Below are 12,582 nucleotides of genomic sequence, written 5' to 3'. Positions count from 1 at the left end.
GGATCTAATATGTATGTGTGTGTTTTCTGTTTTGCAGACACTGACTGAGCCAACGCCAGCCAAACACACAGTCCATGTCAACCTGCCCTGTGATTTAGCAGCATCGTTTAGCTCCATAGCCAAGGCAAACACCTTGTAGATTGAGGAGGCTAACCACTACGCTTACAGTATATGAAGAAAGGGGACTTCAGAATAAGGAATGAATCATAGAGGCTATAAACAACATTATTTCTGGACTAGTGTAAAAGAGTAGTATTTCCCATTATTGAAAGTATCCCCCTAACGACTATAGTCTAGTAGGCTATGTGAGGATACTCTCTAAATACTTATTTAAGGATCCTGGAGAAGAGGGGCTATGCATGTATGTGTTTAATATCAAACATATACCATATATAGCCCACTTTAACCTTTAGATTAATTGTGCAAATATGAACCTGTGAAGGTTGCTCATCCAGGCTCAGGCAAAGCAAAGACAATAAGAATCTGTTATTTCTGTTGGTATTGACCTGTAGCTTAAGTGGCCTACTGTGATTTAGCAATTTAAGCTGCTGCATCTGATGGACATTTACTGCTGAAAAATTGCTTTGAATCCAGTCCACTGCTCTTTGTCACGTGCCATGTCACAAGAATGACATTGTTCAGAATGACGCATTATATTCGATGCACTTGACAAATAAAAGACTGTTTCCTAACTTTCCTGATCAAATAAGCACCAAAATGTTTCCTTTAAATGTAGCTTCTGTGGTAATATGTCAGTATGTAGCCTGTAGGACCAGCTGATATTTTCACTCTAAATAGCTATTTTGCTAACTGTCAGTTTACATAGCCACGTTTTAATTGTTTTCTAATCTAGATTAGCACCCATTCATTTTCACTGAAGCCATGCAGAGATGCAGTGCAGCAGTAGAAAAACGTTCAGATCTTTACATAATATTAACTTTGCAACTGAGGAGACATTGACCTCTCCTAAGGCACATGAAATGAATATTTTATCAGTAATTTATTTTACAGCAATATCTAAGTATGACGTGTGTACGTATTACTCTACACTGCTGTCAACAACGTAAATGAAGCAAGTGATTCCTCCTGCTGAGGCAGGAAATTCACCACAAATGCAGTCCTGTTTTTGGGCCTTTAAATGCAGAACTCAATTCCGCTGGTATGGAACGCCGTTTTGGTCTATGAATGGTGTTAAATAACACCATTCAGCGTGGAACATGAACGTTCTTGACTTAATTATTTACATTATGTTTTACATGTAGGGATTTTACTATTTGTAAAACATATTTCACGGTGGTTCATTGGTGCAAATGTAATGATGCTGGGACAGTTGTGACGCACACCTACACTGCAGGAAAGGCAGCCTACAGTACTTCGGTCATGGCTGGAAGGGAGGGATAAAACTCCCATTCCTTTCCTTAAGGTAGCTAGGACAGCTGGCCAGAAAAGAACTTGATGGTATGAACTGTCTCATCAACTTACTTACTATTAATGGCTATCAAGAGAAAAAAACACAATGCTGAGCTTTTGTCTTTCTGCAGTAATTCACTTATACACATTTTGTATAATTCCACAAAGGAATGATTAGATTATTGTACAAGGAGCTGTGTGCATAATTGCGATGTCCACCTTACTTTTTAAGCACATACGTTCACATAACTTTCCCAAAAGGTCCTCCTTTAGTTTTAAGCGTTCCACTTTCCATCTGTAAATGTTCTATAGACAGTAATAGCATTTGTTTCTCTAACGTTCTATTGGATTAAACTTTCACTGTTCAGCAAAAAGACATAGTCCTGGTCATATTATCAACCCATGGTAGTTCAGGGATTTTTATATCTCCCCATTTTCGAAATGGCTATTGACATGAAGCACATTGCTGGCCTTATCATTTCATAAATAGTAGTTAATCAACAAACGAGGAATAATAATACCTACATGTTGAAAATAAACGAGGAACAAACGCTCTGCCCTCCTGTATCCAATAATAACAATTGAGGCGACAACACCCTAATTACATTTTGTCCCTGATAAAAGAACATTTAGATATTTCTGGTAATGTTTTTCATTGTCTTAACTCACCTCCAGTGTTGCCCAGCTTCTGAAATTATTTTTTCGTTGTCTCAAAGTCAGCCGGTTTGAGTGCAAATAACAATAATTCATATGTATTTGAAAAAAACCTTTCCAATAACATTCTAATAACACTTACTCTATAAGCTTAACCACCTCCGTTCAGTGTGAAAAGCTTCAGATCCCATATCTACGGAGTAGCACTAGGTCGCAGTGAAATTAAAAGTTTAATAGAAAACATCGCCAGGGCAGACTCGGTTCAATTTAAACATAGCCCCAAAACCCGCCACCAGCGACCAATATATTTTCACACGCGAAACAGAATTCGAAGTATCCCTATTAGAGGCATTTCAACACTGACTTTGTTAGGTGGAGAGTAAGAGAGCATATGGACTCTGACTTCTGAGTGTGTCAATTGGAGGTTTTCTACGGGTTTGAATCAGGCGCATGCTATTTGGATGAAACATATGCAAGTATATGGGCATGTTGTTGGGAGCATCTCAGACTTCAATTCCACGTTGATTTTAAGTACCAACCATGGATGCTACGTTTTACCAATTCATCTTTGGGGAGTTTGGCGATCCAAACTGTAGTTTGATGGATACTTTTTACGAAAACTCATCGTTGTTGATGCATTTTGATGGTACGTTTTGGGGTTATTTTGACACAGTCATCAGTGGCAATGTTCTTCCTGGCATCTTGGAGAAATAATTATCACTATTTAAACGACTTGTTATTTATTTGAAGGTTTGTATTGCAATGGCACCACGGATGAGATTGGAACGTGTTGGCCAAGGAGCAACACCGGACGAATGGTTGAGAGACCTTGTCCTGAGTACATCAACGGAGTGAAGTATAACACCACAAGTAAGACATTTAATTCTGTGACATTGTTTTCCCACTGATATTTCGAGATTGCCGCTTTACATACGAATGCATAACTATGCTTGCAAATTCTTGGTGATAATGTTGCAGATCAGATGGGATGGGGAAAACGGTGAACTGTATCCTACTGTGAAATCACAATCTAATATTGGATATAGAAAAATTCTTAGTTTTGGTTGCTGGACTAGTACGTTATTTTTTACGTACTAGTACATAATGCAGGTGTATGATAAACGTAAACGTTGATTAAACCGGGAAACGCTAATGCAATTAATACTTCTTTAATGTAATAATATACCCAGTTTGCACCGTGAATGGAAATCAATCAATGGCATTTTTATCTGCAAGAGTCATCTTGTCAAGTAGACTACATGGCATTTTTGCTAATGCAAATAAATACATGAATCCAGGTGTGATGATAATCGTAAACGTTTATTAGACCGGGAAACACTAATGCACAAGTACACACGGTTATTTATGTAAAAAATATGCCACACTGCATCTGTCCTCCGTGATTTGGTTCTGTCTCTTGCTATGCTTTCGGCAGACGCATTCTCCATCATCTGAAGTTCCAAAGTGCACATCCTTCATTCATTTAATCCAGATGGATTATAACACTTGGCTGAGCAGGAACTGCCTGCTGATTGATCATTTTGAGAAACACCTGTGTAACTCCATACATAATTAAGCGATCCATGGGAGTAGTTATTAATGAGATTATTTTACTACAACAACTGTTTAAAAATGTTGTCCATGGGATTATGAAAAGAAATAGACACTTTTTGTTTATGATACCTGACCTGAATATTTGAGCTGACAAATATAAAACAAACACATCACTATCAAAACACCCTTAAATTAAAATGTATTGAGTGATCTTTTGTTAGCTCTTGGAGTGTGAATGCATGAAATAGCTAATGACTCAGCTCAGCAGGTTAATACAATGTGGTGCAAAGGAGAAAGATTAGCATTAGCATATAGGGGAATTTTCAGGGCGGCAGATGTATTCACATTTAAATGTTTTAACTGTTAAAGAATGATATGCAACATCACTTTGTTGGCTATGATATGGGAATGGGTTGATTCATTTGATAATTCCAGGATATACACAAACATAACCATACTAAGTTTCTCTCACTCATGGTTTAACAGAAGCCCTATACACTCTACCACTTTGTAGCAGTGTTAGATGTTTAAACAATTAACTTTCAAAGTTTGTCCCTGTTCATTTCTAAAGTGGTTCTTAACTCTATATACAAATTACTTAATTTTTTCAACCCGTGTTAGAACCGGTTTTAGACAACAACTGAATCATCACAATCCTCAATAGACACTAGGAACGCACTCATTTATCTTGTACAGTAGCTGAAAATAATAGATTGAGACACTGGTATTCAGTGACAATTGCCAAAGCAGCTAAAGCAAATGACAAACAAGACATTAGTTAAAATTGTAAATTGATTGTGAGAATTGTCTTAAAGTTGCCCTATGCAACTTAATGCCACCTATAAGCAGTGAGTTGTATATCGGTTCTATAACTCCATTAGGATCTGACATTGTCATTTCTAACTAAAAGCATACAGACTGTATTGAAGCAGTGTCACCGCCAACCATCAGTGCTAGAAGAATGAACACAGACTTTCATTTCAAATGGGGTTAAAGTTGATGGGCCCTTTCAATTACTACGGAACACTGAAAAAACGAAGTAAACAGCTAAACCAATCAAAATGTAATCTGGGCTATCGATAGCATTAGATGCCATATTTCAGAGACTCAGTAGTGGCTATAAAGCAAACAGGAAACCATCATTGTGCGAGCTAGCACTAGCTGGAACAATAATATGTGCACTTTGACCAGTTGGCACAAGGCTTAATCTAGCTAAAAGGCAATATAATTTCTTCTTCCCAGCAATATTTGCTTATGCATTAGGTTTGGTCAAATAACCAACAATGCATGTTTTGCAGAGAACACCAGGTTGTAACACTATTTTCTAGCAGGAAATGGAATCTAGGAGTGTCTGCCTGGACATACAGTGGGGAGAACAAGTATTTGATGCAGTGCCAATTTTGCAGGTTTTCCTACTTATCATAGGTACACTTCAACTGTGAGAGATGGAATCTAAAACAAAAATCCAGAAAATCACATTGTATGATTTTTAAATAATTAATTTGCATTTTATTGCATGACATAAGTATTTGATCACCTACCAACCAGTAAGAATTCAGTCTCTCACTAGTTAGTTTTGCTCCACTCATTACCTGTATTAACTACCCCTGTTTGAACTTGTTACCTGTATAAAAGACACCTGTCCACACACTCAATCAAACAGACTCCAACCTCTCCACAATGGCCAAGACCAGAGAGCTGTGTAAGGACATCAGGGATAAAATTGTAGACCTGCACAACTGTTGGCGCAATTATTAGAAAATGGAAGAAGTTCAAGATGACGGTCAATCTCCCTCGGTCTGGGGCTCCATGCAAGATCTCACCTTGTAGGGCATCAGTGATCATGAGGAAGGTGAGGGATCAGCCCAGAACTACACGGCTGAAGAGAGCTGGGACCACAGTCTCAAAGAAAACCATTAGTAACACACTACGCCGCCATGGATTAAAGTCCTGCAGCGCACGCAAGGTCCCCCTGCTCAAGCCAGCGCATGTCCAGGCCCATCTGAAGTTTGCCAATGACCATCTGGATGATCCAGAGGAGGAATGGGAGAAGGTCATGTGGTCTGATGAGACAAAAATAGAGCTTTTTGGTCTAAACTCCACTCGCCGTGTTTGGAGGAAGAAGAAGGATGAGTACAACCCCAAGAACACCATCCCAACCGTGAAACATGGAGGTGGAAACATCATTCTTTGGGGATGCTTTTGTGCAAAGGGGACAGGACGACTGCACCGTATTGAGGGGAGGATGGATGGGGCCTTGTATCGCGAGATCTTGGCCAACAACCTCCTTCCCTCAGTAAGAGCATTGAAGATGGGTCGTGGCTGGGTCTTCCAGCATGACAACGAACCGAAACACACAGCCAGGTCAACTAAGGAGTGGCTCCGTAAGAAGCATCTCAAGGTCCAGGAGTGGCCTAGCCAGTCTCCAGACCTGAACCAATAGAAAATCTTTGGAGGGAGCTGAAAGTCCGTATTGCCCAGCGACAGCCCTGAAACCTGAAGGATCTGGAGAAGGTCTGTATGGAGCAGTGTGTGCAAACCTGGTCAAGAACTACAGGAAATGTATGATCTCTGTAATTGCAAACAAAGGTTTCTGTACCAAATATTAAGTTCTTGTTTTCTGATGTATCAAAACTTATGTCATGCAATAAAATGCAAATTAATTACTTAAAAATCATACAATGTGATTTTCTGGATTTTTGTTTTAGATTCCGTCACTCACAGTTGAAGTGTACCTATGATAAAAATGACAGACTTCTACATGCTTTGTAAGTGGGAAAACCTGCAAAATCGGCAGTGTATCAAATACTTGTTCTCCCCAGCTCGTTAGCTTATTGTCTCGACCAAAGACTTTGGAGAAACCTTCCTAAAACATTTCTGTGCTCATACAAATGGAATAAACAAGTATAATAATAATCGTTTCTCCGTCATCATCAAACGAGTAACTTATACATAGATTTCCTTGACCATCTAGCCAACTAGAGAAATTAGGTGATTTAAGCTACCTGTCAAGTAGAAAGGTAGCCATCTCTGCATCACTGTTCACGCAAACTTAAGCTCTCGACATCAAATGCAAAATGTAATGTAGGCTACATGAACCAAACAAAGCTTGTCATTGGCCTTCACCTCACACACCTTCAAGGAAGAACACGACTACGAACGTCCCAGGCTTCTACGTTTTACTTGCAACTATGGCACTGGGGATAGTGTCAATACTGACACTCTGCCAGAGGTGTTTTTTTTATCGTTAACTGATGGTATGTAAGTGTTATTATCTAATATTTTAAATGGACAATGCTGGAATGTTGTAAATTTGTGCTGTGTTGCTTGTATCATTCGATCATCTTCTCACTGCCAACGTAATTTCATGTCAGTAGCATCCAAGTCAGCACATTACTCATTGCTATAGTTATAAAACGTCATTTTGATATGGACATAAGTTCGTTCATAAGCCTGGTTTCACATTTATTATATAGCAGTGGTTAAAAATAGCACATTATACTGCCATGAATATTCAAAAGAGTTCCTATTTTCAATGTACACTGTAAAGGGAAGCTACTGTATGCAGTTAGTATAGGTGTTTATTTAATGTTACAGGAAATGTAATATACAGCTCCGGAAAAAGTTAAGAGACCACTGCACCTTGCTCTTTCCTTTTCAAAAAAGTTGAAAATGAAGGTTTTGAGTGAGAAACAGAAGGGTTCAAATTAAGAGACCACTGCAAATTGAATGCTTCTCTTCCTCACTCAAACCTTTCCTGTAACATACATCTTTGTTAGAAACAAACTAAGAAAGTTGTCAATAACTGTTAATAATTATGAACATCGGCACCACAGCTGCTCCAGATGGCAGAAAGTGAGACATTGCGCCAGTAACACAAGTACACAGCTTTGTTTTCAATTGGCATGCCCAAAACTTGCCCAGCCCAATTACATTCTGTAGAAGACAGGCTGAGCCCTGCACAAGCCGGTAGGGCTCTCCGGTATCCATTGGATTTGGGCTGAAATTGACAACCCTACTGCAGACACAACCCCAGTTAAGGAAATTTCCCCCAAACTCAATTCTAGGTCAAACTATCCCTTTATTATGTCCACATCTGGGCAAGGGAAGGTCAGTAGCTGAGAATAACAAGAGCTAGGTCACCATACAGAAACAATGGGTGGTCAATCAGCATTGTGGTTCACAATAAATCAAAGAGCAGTGTCGCTCTCCAATTTGTTGTAGGCTTGCATGACATCTGAGAGCAGTGTTGCTTTCCAGTTTCCATTACCGCATGATGGACTTGCATGTATATGTATTTTGCTTTCAGCTTTTATTAGTTCATTTGAAATTAAATGTTTATAGTATCAACTCCAAGTACATTTCAGGGCTGGGCTGGACAAGTTACATGCTGTCGTTGGAAAAAGAGGAGTGGCCAGTCTGCCCATGAGAAGCCCTATTCTGTAGGGACATTTTGTCCCATTACTGATGGATTAATCCCGACATGCAGGGAGGCTGGGTCATTGTTCAAGTCACAGGATAATGGTAGAGCAAATCACATTACGGGACAGTTTCTTTCATCAGGCCGTAAGGCTGCCCAATTCAGGAACCCCTCCTCCCTTCCATCCATAGTCCCATGCACACCTGTCACTTTATATCATGCTCATCTGCCAATCATATCATGCACACCTGTCACTTTTACATTGCACTATGGTTGTGCAGTTATTATTATTGATGTTTCTTTTTTTGTATAGTGTTATTATTGATAGTTTGTTTTATCTTCTTCTTATTTATATATTACTTTTTTTTAAACTTTTAACTGCACTGTATGGAGTCGGAAAACCAAGCATTTCATTGCCATAACTTGTTATTGCAAATGACAAATAAACCTTTTGAACTTGAACATGCTTTGATTGATAATGAGAGAAGTTATTTCATGGGGAACAATACACACTCATGTCTATGGCTATCTTGAGGGTTTTAAATCAATTCCATGCTTGGTGCAAGGGTAAAAAGGGTTATGTCTTGCTTCAAAGGCAAGCATGAAAATTAGTATTTGGTCCATGGTTTGCCCACTGCTTGGCACTGGTACAGTTGAGACTAATAAGACTATGCTCACCACATCATGCCACCTCCAAAATGAGAAAAACTATAGCTGCTCTGTATTCCATGTAAACTCTTTATATTAAGGGAAATATTAAGGGAACACCTAAATCACAGATCAGGTCCTGATGAACTAAATATATTAAAGATTTGCTGTAAATTGTGTAATTCGTTGGAAACGAAATTACGTAACAATGTTCAATGAAAACCAAAACAACTAACCGATTGAGGGCTGGATTCAAACTCACACCGAAAATCAAAGAAAACAATTGAAATCACAGGCTGTCCCAACTCATAATGTGACTCAGTAGTGTGTATGGCCCCCACATGCCTGTATGCACTCCCAACAATGTCTGGGCATGCTCGTGATGAGACGGGGGATTGTGTCCTCTTGGATCCCCTCCCAGACCTGGATCAGAGCATGAGTTAGATCCTGGACCGTCTGTGGCACTACTTGGCTGCATCGGATGCACCAATACATAACGTCCCAGAGGTTCTCAATTGGATTCAGGTCTGGGAAACGTGAGGGCCAGTCCACTGCATCAGTGCCTTCGTCATGCCTATGCACTCTGGCCACATGAGGCCTGGCATTGTCCTGCACCAGGAGGAATCCTTGTCCCACTGCACCAGCATAATATCTGACGATGGGTATGAGGATTTCATCCCGGTACCTAACAGCAGCCAGGGTACCCTTGGTTAACATGTGGAGGTCTGTGCCACCCTCCAAAGATATGCCTCCCCAGACCATCACTGACCCGCTGCCAAACCAGACATGCTGGATGATGTTGCAGGCAGCACATTGTTCACCATGGCGTCCAGACTCTTTCACGTTTGTCACATGCTCAGGTGTGAACCTGCTCTCATCTATGAAGAGAACGGGGCGCCGATGGTGGACCTGCCAATTATGTCCTCTGGTGAATGCCAATCGAGCTGCATGTTGCTGGGCTGTGAGCACAGGTCCCACTAGAGGACGTTGGGCCCTCATACCACCCTTAGGGACGGTTTTGCAGACACAGATTAAGCCTAGTCCAGGACAAAAAAAGCTCAATTGAGTTTTCTACTGAACTTGACTTTTAGTCCTAGACTAAGCTTAATCTGTGTTTGCGATACCGGCCCTCACAGTTTGGTCAGTATCATGCTCAATAGTAGCCCACTGGAGCTCATTTTGTAGGACTCTGGCTGTGCTCCTCCTGTTCTTCCTCGCACAAAGGAGCAGATACCGGTCCTGCTGCTGGGTTGATGCCCTTCTACAGCCCTGTCCAGCTCTCCTTGTGTAACAGCCCTTCTCCTGGTATCTCCTCCATGCTCTTGAGACTGTACTGGGAGACACAGCAAACCTTCTTGCGACGTCACATATGGATGTGCCATCCTGGAAGAGCTGGATTCCTTGTCCAACCTGATTGGGCTGCAGGCACTGCCTCATGCTACAAGGCACTGCCTCATGCTACAAGTGACAAGGACACTAGCAAAATGCTAAACTAGAGAAGAATCAGTCAGGAAGGATAAGGAGAGAGCAATTGTCTGTGGCCACTACCTGCAAAACCATTGTTTTTTTGGGGGGTTATCTTGCTGTTGCCTCTTCAGTGCAACTGTTGTCACTTTCATTTGCACCAAACAGGTGACACTGATTCACAATCACAAAACAGGTGACATATGCTTCCTAACTGAACAGATTGATATCCCTGAAGTTTAACTGACTTGGTGTTATACTGTGATGATTACATGTTCCAGTGTATTTCCCTGCGTTTTCTATACTGATGCTGTAAATGTGTACATCAACTGTAAATCCATGTATATAATCACCACTCTTAATTCTAAATGCTCACCCTTTCTGTATAATTGTGTGCCAATTTTGTGTAGATTGTTGTATGTTGTCTCCCACAAACCGCACCCTTAAACCAAGTAATTATGAGTGCGTGTACTTAGCTAATATAATTTTATTGTGTTATAAAGCTACAAATTAAGATATTTAAGGATTAGTTACAATAAATATGTATTTGAAAATATGCGAAGATCTGTCAAGAATAATGACTGCCCCATGGGGAATCAAATTATCCTAACATAACTAAGTAGTTAATTTGATTATCCATGACATAGAATTTCTCATAAGAATGCAGTTTGATTACATTGAACTACGCAGACAATTTCAATAAGCAGATGAAGACCTATTACTTGTTTCTAGATGTAAATATCTGCTCAGTCCCTAGTACACATTTTTCAATGTGGGCCGATGAGAAAAGCTAAGTTAGTCATTTCAGCAATGGTTTAAGAGTCTTCCTCTACAATAAAGCGAGTAAAAAAAAACGGTGTATCTTAGTTATAGTTTATAGTAGAGGTGGGGGGTATGTATTCAATATACCATACATTATACTGCTAATTAATGCTTCAGTGTTACTGTTAAATGGTTAGATCAAAAACAACTTTGTCAATCCTAGGTTTTGAGTTAATGTGAACTTAAGCTCATTAACACACAATTTACCGACCTGGCTTTAAAGACACTCATCAGGCCTAAGAAATATAATCTTTAATATAATCTGGCCTTAACAAATAGATTTCTTTTTGACTTTGCACTTCTACAGATACCACTGTGAGCTTGTTGTGATCACATTTACAGTTCAGTGAGCCAGATGCTAGTTTTGACCACAATTTGACAATAATCAGAACAATAATAATTTCCCTCTGCACTAGACCCCCTCAGCTAGGATGCTATGCAGTAAATAGGTTTTGTCTGTTCTTTTTTAAGATTTAAATATTGATGTCAGTGTTGTGCCTCTTTAAGATGTTTTATAAATGTTTAAATCACTTGGGTCGATTTTTGTTTGAATGTTCATCCGATTCCATGGTTTATTTAAAACATGCTTAACCCATTCAGCATTTAGTCAGTCTCTGAACGTACATGACATTTAGAGCAGTGGTCTAGTAGTCCTTGTCCTTGGGGCCGAACATTCTTTTTTTGTTGTTGCATAAGCACTGTTTGTGTTCGTGACAGTTTGCTCGTGTTGCTTTCTCTATGTCTGTTCATAGCCATCCCACTGTTTGACCTAGACGTTTTCTGCAGAAAAGGCCAGCTGTTTTTTTTCAGGAGATTTTCCAAACCATTTGACCGATTAGAAAAATGGTAGGCCCATCATGGGCAATATTAACTACAGATTAATCACAAAATAAGGTAAAAGACTGAAATGTTTCATAATTAGGTAGCCTTATCAAAAAGCAGACTTCCCTGAACATAGGAGTTGGAAGTCCACAATAGAAAATGTGCTAAAATATTGTCATTGGAAGGAGGCGGGATGAGTGGAAATGGGGTTCTTTAATTGTTTTGTTGTGTCTGTAATATGTTTTATACTTGTTTAATATGTCTTCTTGTTTTTCTAATATGTCAATCAATAAAATGTATTTTTAAAGCCCTTTTTACATCAGCAGTTGTCACAAAGTGTTTTTACAAAACACCCAGCCCGAAACCCCAAGGAGCAAGCAATAACAATGTTGAAGCACAGTGGCTAGGAAAAACTCCCTAAGGTTTGAAATTTAGGAAGAAACCTAGAGAGGAACCAGGCTCGGAGATGTGACCAGTCCTCTTCTGGCTGTGCTGGGTGAAAATTTTTAGAGAACAAGATTTAATAACTATTAAGTGCAGTCTATAAAACCTAATCCAGGTCAGAAGCATGACCAGATGGAAAAGAACAGGGACAACCAGATGGAGGAGGGCCTGGGGGGGTGGTTATTAGACTGGCAGCTGGAATCGTCAGGTATAGTCTTTAGAGCCTGGTACTCAGGAGGTGTGGGCCAAGACCTCATGTTCTCCTAATTTTGAACCGAGCAGTACTATGATGGGGTATGAAATTGGACTGGAGAATTTAATATATGTTATTTGTCTTCAGGAAG

The 12,582-nt window shown here is 39.8% G+C and overlaps 1 protein-coding gene across 2 annotated transcripts in view; it reads left to right on the top strand.

Annotated features, from left to right (window-relative positions):
- The first annotated feature begins 2,324 nt into the window (after positions 1–2,324).
- Positions 2,325–12,582, top strand: part of LOC105019874 (corticotropin-releasing factor receptor 2) — a 34,499-nt gene continuing 24,241 nt past the window's right edge. The window contains exons 1-2 of one of the 2 annotated variants that reach the window (XM_010886389.3): positions 2,325–2,710; positions 2,815–2,934. In XM_010886389.3, the coding sequence (XP_010884691.1) occupies positions 2,605–2,710; positions 2,815–2,934 (226 nt within the window). In that variant the 5' untranslated portion in view covers positions 2,325–2,604. Of the gene's footprint in view, positions 2,711–2,814; positions 2,935–6,796; positions 6,876–12,582 lie in introns of those variants that run through there. The other variant, XM_034289178.1, reaches the window with a different exon arrangement.

This window comes from Esox lucius, chromosome 3, assembly GCF_011004845.1.
Source record: "Esox lucius isolate fEsoLuc1 chromosome 3, fEsoLuc1.pri, whole genome shotgun sequence".
NCBI classification, from domain to species: Eukaryota; Metazoa; Chordata; class Actinopteri; order Esociformes; family Esocidae; genus Esox; species Esox lucius.
Note: the sequence above shows the minus strand (reverse complement) of the source record. Positions and strands in the feature narration are given on the sequence as shown.